Source organism: Sesamum indicum, linkage group LG9 (assembly GCF_026168435.1).
Source record: "Sesamum indicum cultivar Baizhima isolate 11 linkage group LG9, ASM2616843v1, whole genome shotgun sequence".
Taxonomy (NCBI): domain Eukaryota; kingdom Viridiplantae; phylum Streptophyta; class Magnoliopsida; order Lamiales; family Pedaliaceae; genus Sesamum; species Sesamum indicum.
The window spans coordinates 3,706,816-3,729,474 of record NC_142665.1 but is presented as its reverse complement, the minus strand read 5'-3'; the positions used below and the strand labels follow the sequence as shown (position 1 = coordinate 3,729,474).

The 22,659-nt window shown below is 35.8% G+C and overlaps 3 protein-coding genes across 5 annotated transcripts; all 3 read left to right on the top strand.

Moving 5' to 3' along the window:
• The first annotated feature begins 978 nt into the window (after positions 1-978).
• Positions 979-4,116, top strand: LOC105170480 (Ribosomal protein L17 family protein). The gene is made up of 2 exons (XM_011091248.3): positions 979-1,275; positions 3,587-4,116. Exons 1-2 carry the CDS (start codon positions 1,065-1,067, stop codon positions 3,994-3,996), a joined length of 621 nt encoding a protein of 206 aa, XP_011089550.1. The 5' UTR covers positions 979-1,064; the 3' UTR covers positions 3,997-4,116.
• Positions 4,117-5,045: 929 nt separating this feature from the next.
• EMB3143 (YCF54) lies at positions 5,046-6,668 on the top strand. Its single transcript, XM_011091247.3, has 3 exons — positions 5,046-5,451; positions 5,587-5,831; positions 6,300-6,668. The coding sequence occupies exons 1-3, from the start codon at positions 5,245-5,247 to the stop codon at positions 6,484-6,486; spliced, it is 639 nt and encodes a 212-aa protein (XP_011089549.1). The 5' UTR covers positions 5,046-5,244; the 3' UTR covers positions 6,487-6,668.
• A 2,808-nt stretch (positions 6,669-9,476) lies between these two features.
• Positions 9,477-21,231, top strand: LOC105170478 (Tetratricopeptide repeat (TPR)-like superfamily protein). 3 transcript variants are annotated; one of them, XM_011091246.3, is made up of 13 exons: positions 9,477-9,769; positions 10,368-10,519; positions 11,942-12,083; positions 12,478-12,594; positions 15,166-15,667; positions 16,408-16,446; positions 16,629-16,750; positions 17,406-17,552; positions 17,809-17,898; positions 17,979-18,103; positions 19,815-20,020; positions 20,485-20,609; positions 20,712-21,231. In XM_011091246.3, exons 1-13 carry the CDS (start codon positions 9,557-9,559, stop codon positions 20,898-20,900), a joined length of 2,169 nt encoding a protein of 722 aa, XP_011089548.1. In that variant the 5' UTR covers positions 9,477-9,556; the 3' UTR covers positions 20,901-21,231. The 3 variants fall into 3 exon arrangements, with proteins under 3 accessions (XP_011089548.1, XP_011089547.1, XP_088741056.1); XM_011091245.3 differs by having other exon boundaries at positions 16,393-16,446; XM_088884930.1 differs by lacking the exon at positions 10,368-10,519 and having other exon boundaries at positions 9,584-9,769; positions 16,393-16,446.
• The last annotated feature ends 1,428 nt before the right edge of the window (positions 21,232-22,659 follow it).

Genomic DNA, 22,659 nt, shown 5'->3' with positions numbered 1-22,659 from the left:
ATAAATTAATTTGCCAATAAGGATTAATTTAAATAGTAATAATTATAAACTTTTAGCATCTTATATTTGAAAATTATATATATTTTAAAAAAAGTATTAAACACTTTGTAACGTCTTATAATATTTGTAAGCATGATATAAAATGTTTAAAGAATTTATAATTTACCAAAATACCCTCTAAGTTCCACCAAAATCATGCTGGATAAAAGCTAAAATTTAGAACTTCTATCCCACCGTAGAGTATTTTTTTACATATTATCCATTATAACACTATATAATTATTTAATTTCTCTATTTTTTTGAATTTAGTCACAATTTGTATTTGTATAATGGATCACAAGTACATTATTTTTTAGGGTAAATTACGACAATCTTCTTTGATATTTAGTATAATTATGTATATTTTTTTATTATTTGAAAAATTATTAATACCTCCATAATATTTGATGAAATTATGTAATTTTTTGATAAATGTATGAAATTATCAATTTTGCCCTTATTGTATATTTTAAAAAAATTAAATATTTATAAAAAAATTATCTACTTAGTTTATTAAAAAATAAAATTTTAAAAAATAAATAAAATTATAATTTTTAATCGATAAGGGCATTTTGATCAGTTCACCATAAAAAATGGATGAAAATATAATGGATTAAGTTATTGTTAGACGATTATTAAAATTAGAAAGGTATTGATAATTTTTTAACCAACAGAAAAGTATTCGTAATTATGTCAAACCTTAAGAGAGATCGTTGTAACTTATCTTATTTTTTATAGTAAAAATATAATTATACCGTATGTATACCTACTTATATTTTCTAATATTCAGATATATCGAGAGTGACTTAAGCATAAACAAATAAAAGTATATAAAAGAGAAAAGTAAAATTGCAGTTCAAGTCCTAAACCCCAAAAAGGTTCGGGGTCAAAGATCAAATATAAAATCTTGAGGGGTATAAATTCATACAAAGAATTAAAGGGCCGGTATCGAATTATCCATTGCACCTCCGTTATCTTCCCATTCCCCAACTGAGTGAGCAGAGGAAGAAGGAAACACCCCGAAAATGGCGTCTGTTTCTACATGGAATTTGTCTTCGCTTCGGGCCAGCCTCCCTTCCATTAGCGCCCATCCTTCGGGCCCTTCTGGGTACTTTCGAAACGGGAGCCACCCTTCCGGGCTCAGGCTGTCCAGGCCCAAATCCGGCCCGAGGCCTCTCAACTCTTTTGTGGGTCTCGCTCCTTTGAACCCCCTCATTAACCTCTCTTCAGCTCAAGGTACGACTTTTTGTTTCTTGGTTCCGTTTTGTAGTTTGATGTTATGTATATATTTGCTTACTTGTACAATTGCGGTGTTTGTGAATGTGATGCGAGTTAATGTCTCGAGGAAAATGGAGTATGTGGTGCTTTATGAGATTATGAATGGCGACAAGATATGGCTTTTTCTGCTAAATTTGGTTTTATTGGTGTGAAAAGAATTAGGTTGTTGATGATGACTTGCATTTTGTTATAATTCAAGCGCAAGTTGAGAGTATAAAGTTAGAAACAAACATAACTACTGGTGTATTTGCAATAACTTCAACTAAAGCGAGTAGCTTAAAATAAGTTGAAATGAGTGTTTTGGTTTAACCCCTCATGCTTTTGAGCTCTTATAAGCTTCTCCCGTCAATCTATGGTGCTTAATAGTAGAATTATACATATTAAGGTTTTTCCCAAACACTCCAAGATTGGTTTTTCTTCTACGTTTTTCTTTTGTTCTCAAACACTCCACCACTGCTAAGTTTATAAATTTTGATGGACTAGGTCCGGTAGATTTTCCTGTTTAGTGGTTTTGTGTAAAAATTTCTTCTGCCAAATTTCTTCCTTCACTTTTTCTGAATTCTTGACTACTTATTTTTAATCCAATTGGAGGGGGGAGAATTTATTGCTTCTGCAATGTTGGTTTCATTTCTTTGGCACTCTTTCCTATCAAACTCTTTGTGGTTATTTAGGTTCAGTCATGTAATGATTGGTCCAACGATTCGGTAAATTCTCCATGACTACTTTAAACCAAACTGTTGTTGAACTCCTCCCGAGGAGAAAGAAAAAGGAAACTGAATGCTTATGCATGTTTGCGTCTTCCTATAATTGCTGTGCGATTTTGAGATGCTGGCAAGATTTATATTTGACATTTATCATAATGGTATTCTTATGTTCTTGGTTACGCTAATCCAATTTGTGCTAATAAGTTGTTGTAGCTATCGCTGTCTAACATTTTATTCTCAAAGTAATAGATTTTGAGAAGGCAAAGGACTCAAATATCCTTTCTCTTTTCTCATAGGATCTCATTCTACAGTTGTTACCATTGGTGGAATCGTGCACTTTGGTTTGATATTAGACCTTTTCGTTTGCTGCATTTGTAGTTCCAAATATGACTTAAGCTCGCGACTCAGTTAAGCTAGTCGCGATGTAGGTTCAGTTTCTCCCTCCGGTTCTAGTCTACAAACAGGGCCCCCAAATGTGCGCCTTTTCAGGTTCTCTAACCTGAGGGAATAATTTTACTTGCATTACTAATTGACTGATAAAAGGCTGGTCATCATAGTGGCTTCTTGTAGAAGTTTACTCATAAAAGCTCAGAGTTGTTTCACTTATTTCATTCTCAAAATGGAAAAGCATAGATTCAACAACATAATGATATGTAAGTTCTGAAAGTATTTGCATTATAATATTTTACTATTTCAAGTTTTGAGGTCTGGGTCACTCTCTTTGTTGAAAGTGACTTAGATACTGTGTGTTACTGGTACTTTGAAGTTTGGATTGGAATTATTGGCAACAAATCTGAGTTTTCATGGAACTGCAAAATGACTCCTCTCCGGCCTTTCTTTTGCACTTCTTTCTTGTGGAATTGGAGATGAAGAAGATCCAATTCTTCATTGTGGTGGATTTGAAAGTTGAGGCTTATTTTATGAGCGGTAGACTGCATGTACCTTGACACTGATGTATGAAATCAATAGAAAAAGAAATAACATGGGAGTACGCCTTGCAACTTTACTTAGATTCAATGATGTAATAACAGCTCCATCCTCACTGCTTTTGCACTATTAGCAATAGTTTTGTATCTTATTAGAACCATTTAGAGGGAATTTGCAATAGCTTCTATTTTTGTGATGGGAATAAATTGTAGAAAAAGTTTTAAGTTCAGCGGTAGTGAAAGCTAGAGTATTTGAAAATAAAAGTGAAAAGTGGAAAAAGTTGAATTTGAATGTTTAAGAAAACAATTTAATATTTACAATTTTACCAATAAGCTGTCGAAGTTGGTAGAGAACTTATTATAGTTTTTGGTTTAGATCAACTTAATTTAATTCGTTCAAAAGTAAAAGCTTTAAATAAAAAATACTTTTTCCAAACTTATTTTCAACAATAAGTTGATAAGAGCTTATTTTAGCAGTTGCAAACACCCATTAGCTCAAAATTGCACTGATTTTTCTTGACATTTGAGGCCCCAGTTCCATTCACTATCTTGAATTCTTTTCTTAGCATGGAAATAGAATCTCACGGTTGAATTAGATGTGATTTTGCTTACATTTATACTGCTCCCACATTGCTGCAGGTTCTACGAGTTTTGAGCATAGTTTCATGGGGATCGACAATGGGAGCCGATTTTTTGCCATGAGGCATGGAAGAAAAGTGCCAAAACTTAACAGACCGCCAGACCAGCGGCGGGCTCTGTTACGGGGCCTGACAACTCAGCTTCTCAAGTATGGTCGCATAAAGACCACGAGAGCTCGAGCTAGTGCAATGAGGAAATACGTCGACAAAATGATTACGCTGGCTAAGGATGGCTCTCTGCACAAGAGAAGACAAGCCCTTGGTTTTATCTATGAAAAGCAAATAGTCCATGCATTGTTTGCTGAGGTTCCAGAGAGGTATGGTGACAGAGAAGGAGGCTATACTAGGATAATCAGAACTTTGCCGAGGCGGGGGGATAATGCACCGATGGCTTACATCGAGCTCGTCTGATTTCTGATTGGTTTGTTTGAGTAAACTTGTATGTTCAAGGTTTCAGAATACTGAAAATTTTTGTATCAAAATCTTGTATTTATGTTCATATATGCAGAATTGACAATTTTTCTTTCCTCACATTGCATTTGAATCTATCAGCCGCAATTTTTGCATTTTTTGGAGATGAAATGGTCTATATGAATTGGACAGCTTTTGTAATTATGTAATTGCCGTTTTTATAAACAATGAAGATCATATAATGTTAATATATGTATTATTCTAATATTAACACAAACATAATGTTGTGGGTCCATACTAATTTTAATAAAATCAATAACTAGAGAAAAGTGATGCCATATTATATAAGAAAATTAAAAAATCATTCCCTTATCAATATGGGATTGAAACGTAATCTCCACCTACCTGATGCATGTTGTTGCGCCATGTGCAGCCCCTAGGTTTGCTCTACAACAAGGCCCTCGTTGAGTATGAAAACTTCTGATTAGTTGTATTTCAAATATTTATGAATCTTACCCAATAATTCAAGAACCATTCTCTTATCAATTTGGGATGTAAGTGTGACCTTCCACCAAGTTAATGCATGCCCTCACGTAACGTGAGCCCCTTGGGCATATGACCTTGTGAGCCATGAAGTCTAAAATAGTTTTAACTCGAGCACTTAAGCATGAATCTTACTCAAAAATAAAAGAACTATTCTCGAAGCAATGTGGATGGAAGCATGATCCTCCTCTTCATTGTTACATGCCCTCGTGTTACATATGTCTCGTCAGGTCGACTCTAAGATATATACTTTCATATGGTTTTATTTCAAGCACTCGCATATGACTTTTATTTTTTCAGCGTCCATAAAACGTTTGTTTTAATACTATTTTGTGGTAAGTATTATATTTTTTTTTAAAGCAATAATTTATTAAAAAGAACAACAATCATATATATCTAAAGAGGTTCAAAAATTATTCCTTAATGGATTTGCTATAAGTTGGCGCATAAAACTGTGGGCGGGGCTCTTAGTGGGGCAAGCGAATAGGGTCAAGAACACAATTTGCACAAGTAGAGGGATTCATTTGGGCAAAACAAGTGCAGGGATAAGGGGAGTGGGAAAAGAAGGCGGATAAGGTTGCTGTTTGTTTCTTGTATTTTTCCCATTTGAATTTTGGCCTTCTATCATCTTCTTCTCTTTCACCATTCCCACTGATTTAAGAAGAAAAATCGAAGAAAGCAAAGAGCAACTGATTCTTGGAAGCCATGTTAGCTTCTACTACTCTAAATCTTGGCTCTTTGGGTAGCCAGCTGCTGAATTCCCCCACCCACAAACCCCACAACCCGTTCCTACTTCCAGCTACAAAACCTTTCTTGAAATCTTCAAATCCCATTGGCAGCAGCTGCTGGAAACTGACCACCTCTGTAAGAACAGCAGTGGCCGCGGTTGATTCCTCTGATCCCACTGAAAAGGTCTGATAATTACATTTTTTGTAAAATTTTCCTATGTCCCATTTTGTTATCTTTATCAAGATTGGTGCTTTGGGAGTATTCTGATTGAGTTTGATGGTTTTTGGTTATTCTTGATTTTGGGTTTTGAGAGGACAGGAGGTAGACGAAGCTGGGAGCAAGGAGTATCATTTTGTAGTTGCCAATGCTAAGTTTATGTTGGACGAGGAGGAGCATTTCAAGGAGCTGTTGTCTGAGCGCCTGAGGAATTATGCGGAGCGCAACAAGGAGCAGGATTTCTGGCTTGTAATTGAGCCCAAGTTCTTGGACAAGTTTCCCAACATTACCAAGAGACTCAAGAGGCCTGCTGTTGCTCTTGTTTCGACTAACGGACCTTGGATCAAGTAAGAGCAACCCGATGAATTGTAACGATTGATACACCTTTTCCTGAAGTTTTCAGCCTAAAAGACTATGATCATGTGAAATGCATCTAGTTGCTTTGTGCTTCATGGACTTGTTGATATCTATCATATCATGGTTCTTTATGGAATTGCTACGATCAGGACCACTTTACTGAAGTTTTTCGACTAAAAGACTATGATTATGTGAAATGCATCTAACTACTTTATGCTTCATGGACGTGTTGCTGCATCTCATATTGCAGTTCTTTTACTGCTTTTTTAACTCATAATTGTCGTTCCTTCACCATAATTGGCTATATATGCTACGTATGATCAGTCTTTGTCCTAGTGATGATCATAGTATTTCAGAACCAAGAACTTCATCCACAAACTTCAATATGCTTTTCTAAGTGTATGGAAAACTTGACCTGCATCAATTCTTCTGAAAACCACTCGTGTGTATGCATGCAGGTATATGAAGTTAAGACTAGATCGAGTTCTGCAAGAGAGCTTTGAAGCTGAAAGTCTAGAAGAAGCTTTGGCTTCCAATCCGGTTAATCTCGAGTTTGAAAAGCCGGAGAAGTGGACCGCTCCTTATCCCAAGTATGAATATGGGTGGTGGGAGCCTTTCCTTCCCTCTAAGACATCAAAGGTATGAAGAAGGATGCCTTCCACAATTTTTGTAAGTGTACCTTGTTGTAGCTTATGATTTCTTAGTTTAAGAGATGGTTTTTAGATTCATTTATAGGGATGCGGAGGAGATATGTTTTGTATCACCACTTGTAGTTCTAACTACTGCTGTGCAATTAATGTTATCCTGGTCGAGTATATTAAACGAAATACTAGTACTCAGGCTTTATGTCGATGTGAAATACACGATAATATATAGCTATTTTGCAGCCAATGCTTCAACAATTTTCCAAACATTCTTCATAGTTGATTGTGTATAGGAATATAAGTTTTCACTGGACACTGGTGGTAATTAGAAGTAGCATGTCTGAGAGTAACATGAAACTTGAAATCCAACCAAGATTCTAGATAGCCATAGCTATGTGATCACAAGTGCAGCAGATCTGAGAATTGGTCGATTTCCTTGCATCTCATGTTTGTATGTTGGCCCCAACTTTTGATGACGCAACCTCTATTTCTGCGAAAATAAGTTTGCAGAAATGCATGATAGTTGTATCAGATTCACGTCCATTGTGCGTTTTCGTTCTTTCTGATGGATCAGAAAATTTTTTTCTGACATAGACAATAACGAAGTGTGCGAGATACTCTACTAGTGTATACCTGAACAAACAACATGAAACTAGCTATGAACTGACTCAGGTAATCAGTCATTGCCACCCAATTAAAACAGAAGGCAAATGAACTTATAATTCTTGGTTTTAACTCTGCCAAGAACCTTAAGAATGTGAAGACAGATTCCTTGTACTAAAGCATAATAGATGTCGGATCTTTATCACTGCTGCTTGCTGTCGGTAACGAAAGGTAGTTCTGGTAGTCTTTGAATAACCTTTTCTGGATTTGCCTTGAGAGCATAAGAATCCACTTGATCTTCATGACTCCCGGACAATACGCCCTTGAAGTTTTGGCACATTAGAAAAAACTGTTGGATTCGTTTTTTGAGTGTTTTGTTGTGTTTTATGGAGATAGAGAGAGAAAAATAAAGACAAATAAGTGTGTGTTACAGATAGTATGTTTGGATTTGTTTTTGGAGATAATTTAAAATCAGTATTGTATGTTTAATGTTGTGTTTTGGAAGACAAAAATTACTATTCATTGTTAAATCATTGCCAAATCATATCTTTTTTTATTTATATTTATGTATATATATGTGTATATATATGTATGCATTTATGCTAAAACAGCTAAAAACACCTAAAGGTGTTTTTGAATGATACAAACATTGAGTATGTTTTGACTTGTTCCAAAAATAACATGAAAATGAAAACAAACATAGCGCTTAAATTTTGGAAAATTACACCAACACCCCCATCCTGTCATGTCTTATATTACAAATTTTCCTGGCCATCCAATCTTCAGGGGAGAGAATAAGGTTTAATGCAATTTATTCTTCTATGATATTATAAATGAGCAAATTATGTCCGTATGAAAAAAAATAACAATTTATCCCCCGTGTTTTTTAAAATGAAATAATTTACCTTCTCAAATAGGGGGTTAAATTGCTTCATTTTAAAAAATACAAGGGGGTACGTTGCTTCATTTTAAAAAATACAAGAGGGTACGTTGCTAATTTTTAAAAAAACAAGGGGATAAATTGCTAATTTTTTTCTTCATATGTGATAATTTGCATATTTGTAATATGATAAGGGGTAAATTGCATATTTTCCGGATAGAATATGTAACCCAAAACTTTAAGAGATGTTGAGGTTATCCCTTCACTTTAAGCAGCATGCTAGATGATCAACTCACAAGTACTGAGCAAAGTATACAGTGAATTGCTCGTCGTCTAGATTCCATTGCTTTAACGCTCAATTGTAGATTCATGTCATGCTTGGTTACTGTAGTTCTTCAAGAGAGACGAGGTAGACAAGAAGAACACTTATTGAATATATACAGTGGTCAAGAAGTCGAACCAGCTGCCATGCCACCAACACAGACGAAACCACCTGTAAATTTCACATGCTATCCTTCCCGTTGCCTTGTTGCATCCGGTCCTTGGCAAAAAGAGCGACGCTCATACACAAATCATCCGGCAATTCAATCTCTGGAGGTTTTTAAGATGATCTATGAAAGTTTGTCCAAGTCTGGCATGAACCTGTTTTGTTTATATTTCTTTCCATCTCCATCATGTCTTCATGTCTAGTCATCTTACTGCCTCTTTGTCGCCGCTAATCTTTACTGTCCAAAGGACATTGTAATCCAAAAGAACATCAAATTACCATAAAAAAATTATGATGGGCATTTTCAAAATATTACATATAAATTTACTGAAACTATATCGAATGAAGTTTACACGTAGTACAAAAACAGACTTTAAGTGGGATAATTATAATTTGGCATAAATTTTTTTTTCCTCCTATAACGTCAACGTTTGGTTTGAATTCATTTTGATTCGTTATCTTTAGTAATATTAGATTTAATTTTTTATTTTTAGTAATATTAGGATGTATACATATTGATCGAGTGTGCGTTGATTGTTAATTAAAAATAAAAATTATTACATTGTACTCTTCTGAGATTTGATGTAATTATACGTAGATTTTATGTGGTTTAAAAAAATTAATATGCTAATACATGGAAGAGGGATATTTTCACCTTTATAAGAATAATTTGATAATAAAATATTTATTTGACATCTAATAAGTCAATCGATGATGAACATTAATTCTTATTCAATTTTTTTTTTTGACTAATATCAACAAATTCGATAATTTTTTTTATTAATGGAGGGGTCTATTTATTAGAAAAAAATTAAGGTTAGGAGTACTAAAGATTTTTTAAATTATAAAGGATCTTTGTATAATTATATCAAATATCAAGAAATGTTGTACAATTATTCCTTAAAAATAATATTCTTGAAGTATTTTGAAATGGGCCAATATGAATATTGGAGGCCCAAATAAACGGAATATGTTGCGTAATGTAAGCCCAATTTGATGGCCTTTAATGTTGATCAGAGAATATTTTCCTTTCTTCAGTGCGTTTTGGTTCCGGTTGAGGTTGAGAGTATGGTGAAAGGGCGAGAGCATTAAAAACCGGCGATGGAAGCGGTGGCGGAAGGGCTGTGGGCGCTGGCGGAGCACCACGAGCAGAGAAGGGAGATAGGGAAGGCGGTGAAATGCCTTGAGGCGATTTGCCAGAGCCCAGTCTCGTTTCTCCCCATTGTTGAAATCAAAACCCGCCTCCGAGTCGCCGCTCTTCTTCTGAAGCACTCGCACAATGTCAATCACGCAAAAGCTCACCTGGAGCGTTCCGTATGTCTCGTTTCCTTTGTACTGTTTCCACGGGTTTTCCGTTGAATTTGACGAAGTCTTTGTCGTCTTAGCTTCCGTTTGACTCTATTTGTAGCTTGATTGGAGCAAATATATAGTGGAAAATACTGGATTTCGTGCTCTTGTTTGCGAGTGTTTCCATAGCTTGGGTATGGTTGGGATGTATGGCAATGCGTCGTCTTGTCAGATTTTACCCTTGTCGAATTCTTGGATGTATTTGAGTTTTTCATATAAATATAATTGTAGCATGAGATGGAAAAAAAGGTAACAATATAATGTAAGACTTATATGTCGAGAGGGCATGGACTTGTATGCATCCGGAATTGAGATTTCTTCCTATATGCTTGAGGTGATGTTTCATAAAGATACTGAAGTCAATGAACTGTTTTTATAGTCCTTAACCATCCAGACTCATAGTAAACTGATATATCTTCAATGTGATTAAGTTGAGAATCTGCATTGTTAGGCTGTGACTTTATTGCAAGGGTTATTTAGTAGATGAGTCATCCTTATATATCATCAATTTAGCTTTCTGGAACAAATTTTACCTCATCTTCTAATAGGTCTTGGCTTGGTGCAGCAACTTCTCTTGAAGTCTATTCCTTCTTGCTTTGAGCTGAAGTGCAGAGCTTATAGCCTGTTGAGCCAGTGCTACCATCTTGTGGGAGCAATTCCTTCACAAAAACAGATATTAAACAAGGGTGTAGAACTCACTGCACTTTCTGGAGATGGGTATGCATATCTAGAGTACATGAAGTTTAAGGCTTTCTACTTTGCATTACTGTGTTGTGATCTTAACTGTAAGGTGCCGGACTTGGATTCCACATGGGTATTATAGGGTATTGATGTGGGGTGTTTATGGCATTTAGGTCTCCCACTTCAGTAGCTAGCTTTTGAGTTAGGGTTTTCCCAAGGCCATATCAATTTGTATTAGAGCCATACACCGTCAGTCTAGTTCCAATCGTTCAACGTGGGTGGTGAAGCTGGTATTGCAGCATTCTCCCGATGCTAGGTTAGACTAGCGCAAAGCCAGTCCAAGTGGATGGTAATGTTGGTATAGCAATGTTAGCCTGGGGCAAGGACCTAGGGTAGAGCTAGCAGCATGGGCACCGAGGCTGCATACCGTGGTGAATTGTTATGATTCTAATTTGTAAGGTATAGGACTTGGAGCCATATTGGTATTATGTTGTACTGATGTGGTGTCTATATGGCCTTGGGCTCTGCCACTACAATAGCTAGCTTTTGAGGTAGGGTTCTCCCAAATTCATATCATGCTGCTTGGAGTGGGTGAATGAATTCATAGTTTTTCCTTATAATTGAAACAAAATGTGCAGAGCTGAGAGAGATCCTCATGGTCCTCCTACTAGCAGTATTAAATTAGTGATTTTGTAAAGGACATATCTCCGCTTCCTCTAGAGTCTTATCATTGATATGTCCACCAAAAAGGTACTCATATATATTTCATACAAAAACAGACCTACTCGTCTATGCTGACCTTGGAAGATGCATTCTTTCTTTTCTTTCTTTTGGTTGTTGTGTGTGTGTGTGAGAGAAATGGAACTTTTGGCATCTCTATTTATCTATCCCTCAAATTATTGCCAAGCACATTCATCTGCCCTTGGTACTTTTTCTTTTCTGAGGTGTTTGGTTAGAAGCCCCAACCCATGTTGACAGTAGTTTTGTAATAAGCACTTATCTTTGTGAATAGCAAATCAACTATTCAAAGCCTTCTTAGTTATCTAAATATGGACAAAGAGGTATCTCTGTACCAAAGAATAATATCTTTAAGGTTCAAAGTATCCTTTTTATTGCTTCTTTAAGCTCCTCAAGAGGAAATGTGGTTGTGTAAGGTACGATCTTAGAATTGTTCCCTTTCTTAGATGTCTTAGCTTTGAACTTATTTCTGGAATCTTCCGATTTTTCCCTATTTTGCTTTAACTGGAGTTCTGTTTCTTATCTTCAGAATAGTTTACTTACTACTACGAAGTAAGCATGTATGCTGATGAGGTGAAGAACAAATTGCTAGTAAATACAAGAGAATTCAATATGAGTTGTTTGTTATTGCTTAAGGTTCTAGTTAGAAGGTATGCATGTTCTTGTATAACTTGTGCTTTGGGAACTTTGTGTTCACAAGTAGAAGGTTATGGCTTGAAGGTTTGCAGGAGGGTTATGGTCTTGCAACTTCAATTCTCAGCTTGCAAATGCCCTGATAATTGAGGGAGACTACAATGGGTCAATTTTGTCATTGCAACAAGGATTTAGTTGTGCTGTGGAGATGTGTTACCCGGAACTGCAGGTTTGTTCTGACTGTTCTGAATCTTTTTAACCATCAATTTTATAGTATGCTGGCATGGCCGCATGGGTCTTTTATATGGTGCATTTGGCGAGACGTGGAGGAATTTTTTGTGCAAGTTTATAGAAACTCCTTGGATTGGATTTAATCTATCTTTGGTTTTTGATTCCTAGTTCAGTAGCACCATATATCATATATCTCGAAGTGCATACTACTCTTTTCTATATTATGTTCAAGTAACAGTGATGACACTCATTTTCTTGTTTGTTTAGTACTGCTCATATATTGGTAAGTGTTGAGGTGCTCTCTGTTTGCTATGTGCTAAATGTCAGGCTGCCTGAAAGATATTATACATTCTTGTAGGCATCTAATTCTGTTTTATTCTATTGTGAACCAGATGTTTTTTGCTACTTCAATATTGCACGTCCGTGTGATGCAGTGGGACAGCACAAGTCTGGTAGAGGAATCTGTCAACAGATGCAATTTCATATGGGAATCTATTGAGCCTGATAAAGTAAGATAAGTCCTCTTTTAATTCTAGTATTTTGTTTCCTTATTTCTACCTTTAGTTGTTTCTAAGTCCAAACAGGTTCGGCTCAAAACCGCTAGTCTGCATCAAAGTGAATACCCTTATATGATATGCTTATAAGAGACACCTACAAATCTGATTTGTACAACAACTTTATCATATATGATTTTGGCCATGGTTATATTTCTCTCATGTGGAATTAAGAGCACCTCCAAGTAAAGCAATTGATGCACATCTATAGTTTGGCTCCATATAGTGATACTGTTTTGCGTAATTGCAGTGCCAATATGGTTTGCAATGAAAGTACTGGGATCTTAAAGAAATTATTCTTTGACTTTTGTTGAAAGCATCACTTTCTGAAGTAAAATTTCTATTCATTTATCTGTACTACACCCAATACTTCTAGCCCTGGGCCAGAGACAAACTGGCTAAGAGTCCACTTTGTAATTATCCAGTATCTGCTTTGTCTTGCTCGGGGATGGTGGTGTGGGATCCTTGCCGCTATCCTCTGTTACCTATACTTGACACACCTATAACTGGCCAATTTTTGCTACTTGTAGGAGTATCACTGATATTGGTTTGTATGCAAAGATTTACGTATTGGTATCATCAAAAATATAGTTCACACAATGTTTAACCAACACAAATGTATGTGGATGCAATGCAGTATGAGTGCCGCTCTGAGAGTAGCACAGTGATGGTGGAAACTCATAGAGAAGGAAGAATATAATCAAACAACAATTATGCAGATAACAAATGCAGCAGATTAATGAAAAGAAAGCACGGAGGTTGATTCAAAGAGTATGTTTGCTGGATGATTTGTTGGGCTTTAGTTCCTAAGTGAAATCTGCAATAGAGCAATTGAAAATATTGATATTGTTGGCCAAAAACTTAACTCTAGCGTGATATTGTAACAAACAAAAACCTACACTGCCTTAATAAGGAAGACATACCTAAATACCATTAGATAAGGGTTACACAATCACCTCATCTAAAAGCTTAAACTGTTGGAGAGGAGAATCATTTAATAGTTAATATTTTAACACACCCCCTCATGTGCAAACCCTGCATGTGAAACATTTCTTTTATAAATGGGTGGCTATAAGATTTAAACGGCCACCTCGTTTAAAAGCTTAAGTTGTTAGATCTCTTAGATTTGTTAGAGAGAACAATTTAAATTTAATATCTTAACATTAAATACTGACACGAATTACAGAAAAACTTGAATGAAATACCCATGACATCTGGAAGAGGAAAACACCGCGAGGAAAGAATTATTTACTGAAAAAAATACTAAACAATAATTATGTTCCTGCATCACACAGATACCTTGATAATGATATATGACCGGATATGCATGGATTCTTCAACGAGGACTGTAACTCACTATTTATGGAGGAATTTGCTCTGTGTCCAATGATAGAAGTTTATGAAGTCCATTTATATGTACATCAGAGGATGATGACTTAATACATATGCTTATACATAATTACTAGCATGGCCCTACTCCCTTACCTACATATATTTCAATAGTATTTCAATGGTGTTTTAGTACTAAAATATCATGACAAATAACTCTTTCCACTTCAAGTTCATTGTTTTTCCATATATTGTGAATAATCATGTTCAGTTTCTTGCAAGCCTGTTCATATCCGGTTTTCTGTAGGATTAATCTTGCATTCTTCTACACAGCAATAGGGGTGTTTCTAAATTACTCCAGGGATTTAAAGTTTCTATTATGAGTCGTATATATATTGTCACTTTGTAGGATGTGGCTATATACAAAGAAATACTATATTGGTACTTGTAATAATGCACTCACTTTAGTCCTTGATCTCCTCCTCTGACATGATCATTATTAAAGCTCCCTTTTCTAAACAGGTTAATTTATTCTGGAACTATTATCTGAACTCTCTCTCCCCCCTATAATTATTGTCATGTTGACCCTTATGTAAGCAGGTGAATTTCTTTCCAAACTATTTGAACTAACACTATCCCAAACTTTGTGTCAATTGAAAGGAAGCATCTAAAAGTAGAAAGCACCATACAGTTACTGAGTTACCTAATACTTAAGTGCGACTGTATAAAGTTGACTGGCAAGCTGTGCTGTCTTTAAATTCATGCTTGCTGATTTCTTCTAATTCAGACGACTTCACTGTTGGTTTTGCATAAGCAGCTTCTTTTGCTGATCTTTTTCAAATGAAAGGAGTCCGTAATTGTTTGTTGCTTGACGCGCTTTGTGTTTACTTACTAGCTAGATGAAATGCTTGGGTCTGCAGTTGCTTGAATGGATTCCATAGAGACCTCGGATTAAATATTGTTTATGCTCAGATGACAATTAATAGTCTAATTAGATGACTACTGCATGTGTACCTGATGCTTAACTGTAGAAATATCATAATGCTGTTTGCTTATGTCTGCAACTTGCAAGTATACTTGAGAATGTTAATTATGCATGTACAAATATTTACTTTTCCTTTCATTGAACCTTACCTATAATGCCAGCTGAAATCAAAATTTCCTCTGTTTTTTGGTTCCTCTCCTTGTATTCAAAAGAGACAACATTGCCTCGGGTTACTGTTTTATCACGAGCTGCTGCAATTATTCTACCTACTCCGGATATGTGACTACAAGACTGCTGCTCAACGTATTGATAAATTGGATGCTGCTATGAAGTCTGACATGGAGAGGATGCAACAAATACGAGAACTCACGAATGAACTTGATGTGTTAAATCGTAGTCTCTCACGCTCTGACTTGAACTACAAAGACAGAACTGCTCTTGCTGAAAAACAAACTAAGCTGGAGGAAAGACTTAGTAATTACACAGGAACAAATTTAACTGGAAAAGCAAGCTTGGAGCCTGCATATTTTGGAAATGTGAAGCGAGCATGGCCTGATAAGCTTGAGTTGGCTCCACCTCCTATTGATGGGGAATGGCTGCCTAAAAGTGCGGTCTATGCATTGGTAGATCTTATGGTGGTTGTTTTTAGCAGGCCAAAAGGGCTTTTTAAGGAGTGCCAGAAGAGGATTCAATCTGGGTTACAAACCATTCAAGGTCAGTTTGGAACAGTGTAAGAAATTTATATTGTCAATCCACAGTCTGCTGGGTTCTTGATGAATTACAATCATTATTCACGATAGGATGATTCTCTATGTCATCTATCATCCAGGACTAACTAGTAAAAAGTTAACCTTAACAATATCTTGGGTTGTCTTTTACACTAATAGTTCCCCTATTATTGCCTATGGGTGTTCTTGAAGGCAAATCAGGTGAAATAAATAATGCAAATGAGATTTGAATTGGATATTTGCTGGCGGTGATTGTATAAGTGGCACTTATTATTTCTTTCTTAGTCAAGACCATAATGCATGATAACCCAATTATTTGAATGTATTCTTGTTTGTTGTTATCTGCAGGATCCTGGATCTGGCTTTCTGTTGCCTATTTTTTTGCCTAACATCAGGGTAGACCTATAAAAGGAATTAAATCCAGGAACGCCCTGAATTATTTCTAGGAAAAAGTATGCCGTAATTCTCAAAGAGCTGATTATCCATTGACTGAGGATAAGTGCCAAAACTAATATATAGTGCGACTTCACCTCAAAGTTTATTACCTGTTCCTAGATTTAGAATAGAATCTCGGCGTAATAAATGTGAAAATTAATTGGTTGATTGTGTTGAAAACAAGTCATTGAGATAGTTGATAATATGAGCAGGAGAAGGTTTTTACTTGAAAAATATCTAAATGAGGTTTGGGTGCTCAGCTTGAAATGTTAATAGTTGTTTTACATGCAGAGGAGCTGTTGCAATTGGGGATTACTGACAGGGTCAAAGGTGAGAGTTCTATATATGTCATGTCTAAACTGTACGGGTAAACTATCAAAGTCCTCCAAATAAAGGACCCTTATGAACATCTCCGATTTTATAGTGACTACTGGTTAGGTTCTTCTAGTTCTGTTATTAATTGTCAGCAAAGGGTTATTAACATGTGTTCTCTGCAACGTACTGGATGCCAGAAGTGGAGTTGCAACACTCTGCAATTTGGATGGCTGGTGTATATTTAATGCTTCTAATGCAGTTCCTGGAAAACAAAGTAGCTATTGATCTTACACGAACTGAATTCGTAGAAGCACAAGAGGTTTGTTACCTTCACCTGGCCAGATTTGATTTAAGTAATCTTCAATTTGAGGTCCTGTTGATTGAAACTCAATTTTACTAGAGTGGTTTAAAGGAATATATTGCTCAAATTTGTCTCAAATTTCTGATCTTTGTTCTCTTTTTGTTTGGCCCACTTACTCTTGGTGGAATAATATACTGCTGAGTCAGTTAATGTTAAATTTGCGCTATGAGATGTTAGTGTTTATAGTCAGAGGAAACCTGAAAATCTTTTTGATGGGATTAACGCCTTGTGGACACCTCAAAAATGCACTCCCATAGCAAAATATAAAGAAATATAACATTAACACGAGGATGTTCCAACAAATTTGCCATGGGGTAGTAGATGTTATGAAACATGCATCTTATGAGATTAATTGTCTTCACAATGGCTTTGAAATGAAGTGACATTGTCTATTAAATGCTTGAGATCCCACATATAATACGTATAAGCTTTTATGGTGTTCTAAAAGACAAAATCTATCGTGGTTGTTAGAAGTAAAATTCTCTGAAGTGCTTCTTTGTTGGCTACTACTGTAAGATCCTGATACTTGAGTATTTTATTATTTTCTTGATCTGCATATGACATATAAATATATGATGTCACAAAGAGATGAATGCAACTATTGTCTGTCCAGGCTTTGGTGCAGATGAGAAATTGGTTTGTTCGCTTTCCAACCATCCTACAGGCTTGTGAGAGCACAATTGAGATGCTAAGGGGCCAATATGCACATTCTGTGGGCTGCTATAGTGAAGCGGCTTTCCATTTTCTTGAAGCATCAAAGGTAATATCGTGATCTTGTCATGTCGTCGCGTACACCTGGCACTGTTCCATAAAGATATTTTCAATCTAAGTGTTCTTTCCTTTCTTTGTTATTGGCATTTTTATCATCAGTGTTGTATGTTACCTAGTACTTATCAATCTCCATAAGGAATTGGGTAGGAAACCATATAGGATATTTTTTTCTTCCCCCATTCATCTAGAAATCCACTCCCCATGCTATGTTCCGAATTTTGGTTTAACCATGGTTGCATATGTAGTTGACTCAAAGTAAATCGACGCAAGCCATGAGCCAAATTTATGCAGCAGTCTCTTTTATCTGCATCGGTGATGCTGAATCTTCAGCCAAGGTGATACCCTTTTAAGTTTTAAATCAGTGTTTGTAAATGGCATTGTTAAGATTTACTTACAAGGCCTAGATGTTACACAGGCTGTTGATTTGATAGGACCTGTTTTAGGAGTGATAGACTCCTTTGTTGGGGTTCGAGAAAAGACCTGTGCTTTGTATACTTATGGATTTCTACTTATGAGGCAACAGAATTTACAAGAAGCCAGGTAAAGATTGACAAAACCACTGTTATTTCATTTTGTTAAATCCTTCCATTATCAATACATGTTTGCTAGTGCATTATTATGGTGTCTTTTCTCTGGTCAAGACATACACCTGACCCATTTCAGCTGTGACTAGAATTCTCTGAGGTTTTCAAGGCACTGTGTTGTCCTTGTTCAACATGGGCTTATTCATTGTGTCAGTTAGCTAGTGCAAAACTATGTGGACAACATGTGGAGCCTCACCTGACTTTTTAAAAAATGTTGACACAGCTTCTACCAGTGCATATGCATTAATTTGCATGTCCAGTTCATCTTTGTCTCTCGAGTCTTAGGGTCAGTGGGACGTGGGGGTTAAAAATTTTGTAAGCGACTGGATCTGTTGCCTCAGAGAATTCGTCATTAGAAGTTACTTCAATGTGCTTTGTTGGTCGGACCAGCCATAATATGGTGGCAGATAACATGCTTTAGAAAGGGATGATAAACACATATGATATTCTCACTTTTCACCCTTTTCTCCATGGATGTTCTATTCATTAGCTTAGGAGTGAATATTGATTGTTATCATACTTTGGTGGTGACCATTTCTGTTATGAATCGAAGTGGTCCACCTTGAGAAATTATTTCTTGTCTTGTCAGAGGAAAAATAATGGTTTGGTTTCTTGAGGACCTGTTTTGTTTGTCATAATGTGATCAGGCTTGACTATCTAACTGCCAGAAAATTTAATTACTCCAGGAATCTGTTAGTGTTACCATATTTACATTTGGATGGAATGAGGGAGGTTTGCTACATTTGAATTAGACACAAAATTTAGTTCTAGCAATTATCGTTGATCGACTGACCCGTTTCCTGCCAACCAAAAGGGGTACTTAGTTATGCACTGACCTTCGAATGGTGATTTATGAAACTCTCAACATTTTCACTGAGAAGTTACTTTATGCCCTCCGTTCTTGTGCTTTCTGAATTTATGCTGCTCGAACACAGGAAATATTTTTGTTTCTCTGTTTGGACTTTGATGGTGAATTTTGAGGCATGCATACCAAATGTTTGGAATGTGCTCTATCAGAGAATGTATCAAACTTTGCTTGGGACTTCACAACAGGAGGCCAGCAAATGATCAATATCTCTGTAATGTGCATTGACTTCTGTAGAGTGACAGAAAAAAAGGAAGTGAATTAAGGAAATACTTTTTGTTCTGTAACAGCAAGTAATTGAGTATTAATCACAAACAGATTGAATAATTGATTAAAGACTATTTGAAATGGCTCTTCTGCTTAGAAATGAAGTTCTCCAAATCTTCCTGGAAATCCATGCTCACTGCTCCTATTGGAGCATCTGTACCTTTACGCATCAGGAAGCTGCTGAGTGTATTTCTGCATGGGCTTGGGCATGGATGATGGTTTGGCATTATCAGTGCTAGGTCTGTGTCAGTTTGAGATCCTAAAGGTGCTACAGTAATGACTAAGGCCTTTTTACATGAAATTGGATCAAAAATACATAGGTGCTCGATGTAGTGGTGTATTCAATTTGTTTAGTCAAAGTTGTCTGAATGAAGCTGCCCCTAGCAGATCTTTTAACCTGTTCCAAAGCAATATTTGTCATTCTTTTCATCTTTATGACATTTTAAGGAAGAGCTCCAATCCAAATCACAATTTGAATATGCATTTTCTCCAATCTCTCCTCCTGTATCTTACATATGCCATAAACTTGATGCAGAGTCCGGCTAGCTTCTGGCTTGCAGACTACACATACTTACTTGGGAAACCTACAACTTGTTTCCCAGTATTTGACTGTGCTAGGAAATTTGGCACTTGCTCTACATGACACTGGACAAGCCAGAGAAATCTTAAGATCTGCCCTGACATTGTCAAAAAAGCTTTATGATATTCCAACGCAGAACTGGGTTCTCTCAAATTTGACAGGTACGTACTGTCAGTGTTTTTGGTTTATCATAATGGATTACTTTATGTGTTCTCTAATTATCATTTATGCTGTAACTGAAATTTGAATATATCTTTTTTTGTTGTCAGTATTTCTTAAAAACGTAATACCACCATTCAAGTGGTCTGTATGTGATGCCTTGACATTTAAATAATTGGTTCTTGTACATATGGGTATGGCTTCGAAGGATACTAACTATTCTTAAACTTACAACCGACCTTGTCCAGAGTCAGAGTCGAATGACTGCAAACTGCTGGTTATAGAGTCAATCTAAGTTTACCAAATTTAAAATAGTGGTTTTTTCTCTCATTCGATGTAGAACCATGTGGAAAAGCATTTGGTGAGCGTGTGTCTAAAGGGTTTGTGTAGTTGAAAGTTGCTTTTGTTTTCTCTTAATCGTTTGTCCCCATCAGTGGTTAGGTGATTTGTCTTTTGCTATCTGCAGCTCTGTACCAGCAATCAGGGGAGAAAGGGAGTGAAATGGAGAATCTCGAGTATCAAAGGAGAAAAATTGAGGATTTGCAGCAAAGACTTGCCACTGCACGTTCATCAGTTCATCATAATGAACTGGTAAGGACACTCGTGGTACTCATGATTACCTCTCAAAGCTACCTGCAATATTTGTCGCAATCTTAGTCAACTGCTTATTTATCTACTCATAAAAATGAGCAGATTGAGAAAGTAAAACTCCAAGTCCAACAATTGAATGAGCATGACATGAAGCGAGCGATTGCAGGCCCTTCCAAGAGCATCGATCTTGACATACCTGAATCTGTTGGGTTGTTAACTCCTCAACCAATGCCTTCATCAGCGAGGCTTATGGATCAGGACATTGGGAGGCTTAGGAAGAGGAAAGTATAGTGTCCATCCTGCCTGTAAGTTAAAACTTGTATTAACATATTCAAACCGCGGAAGGACAGACATGCTCTTTCGTTGATAGGTATGATTATCCACTCTAATGTGAAATGCATCATTCGAGTCTAGTAGCGGTATATATAATACACATATATAGGTAAATCATGTCATCTTAAGAATTCTAATAGGCACTAGAACCGATCGCTCTTGTAAAGCTCTTCTTTGTTTTCGTGGGTAGATTATTAACTTGTAATTTTTTTTCTTGTTCATCGTATTGTATTTTCAAATTTCAGTGGTTAGAAAATTCACTTTCTATGCCCAGAAAAATTTAGTAGTAGTTGGACTTTCTTCCCCACTTTATAGGTAACTTTGTATTTTTGTGTGACTGTTCAGACCAATTTTAGTTTAGTTTTGGTTTTGAACTATATCCTGAGTTTTTAAAAATTACAGGGTAAATTACAATTTGCCATTTGAACTATGTCCGTTTTTACACTTTACCTTTGAGTTTTTTCTTTTTGTCAACTTACCATTTTAAGTTTGTAAAATTTGCACTTTGCCATATGATCGTTTTATTGTTGATCTTTTGGCTGAAAAAATATCACATACTGTGCATATGTGAAAAATATCACATCACATAAATCCTCAAATATCAAATATGCACTGAATGTGATTCTTTTGACAAAAAATTTAGTTGAAAGACAGTTATAAATAATAAAGTGTAAAATTTTGTAAAGTTGAATGGTAAATTTACACAAAATAAATTTAGATGTTAAAGTGTAAAAATAATCATAGTTCGGATGGTAAAGTATAATTAACCCATTTATGGTTATACAGAAATGAAAAGAGTTATATAAAAGACAATTGTAGTTGGTTTTACTTTACTCCACCTATTGGAATTTGATATAACATAGAAACCTTTATCTTGTGGCCAAAAAAAAAAAAAAAAAAGAACATCTTTATCCATACGAATGTTGGATGATCGCGTTTTCTTCTTTTTGGCATTTTCCTTCATAAATAATGACACGACGCACACACACTAATCTCATTCTCATCTCGTATCTAATTTTTCTTTCTTCATTGATTGATGTATGCTGCACTCTCCATCTTAAACCATTTCTTATTTGTTATGATTAGTAAATTAGTCAAGAAGATATAAGTAATGTTACATTAACTTTTAAAATGAACTATAAATTTAAGATTAAAAACTCTTAATTGTCCCACAAGTAGTAAGTTCAATTTTAAACATAACAGAGGGAATTTTGATCGTTTAATTATGGGGAGAGGTGACGACTTTATTCCTTTGACAACTAAGCTCTATAGTCTAATAAATATGACACACTAAGAACATAATGTGCTGGGAATTGCAAATCTGATAAGAATTTGGCATGTGCGCCTTACATGAGCCCTAAATTCGACCAAACTTGCAAATTTGATAGAGTTGATGGATTTGAATTCCATGTGGTGGTTCAAAAAGAAACTACAATTACGGGTTCTCCTTAATTTAAGGATTGGGTTGCTTTTTATATTCTAATAGTAATACTTATTTGACTTGGAATTTAATTATAATTATTTTTTTAAGTTCACAATTATTAGAAGATTATTGCTTAGCACAAATCAATGAGGAATTAATGGCCCCAAATGTGGGTTCAAAGGGTTAATGACTAAAATTCCAATCAATAAATGGGAAGTTCTACGCAAGTAATGCTTCATTGATGGGATGTTTTCCTTGAAAATAGGATATCTATGCGTTTTTCTTTTGTCTATT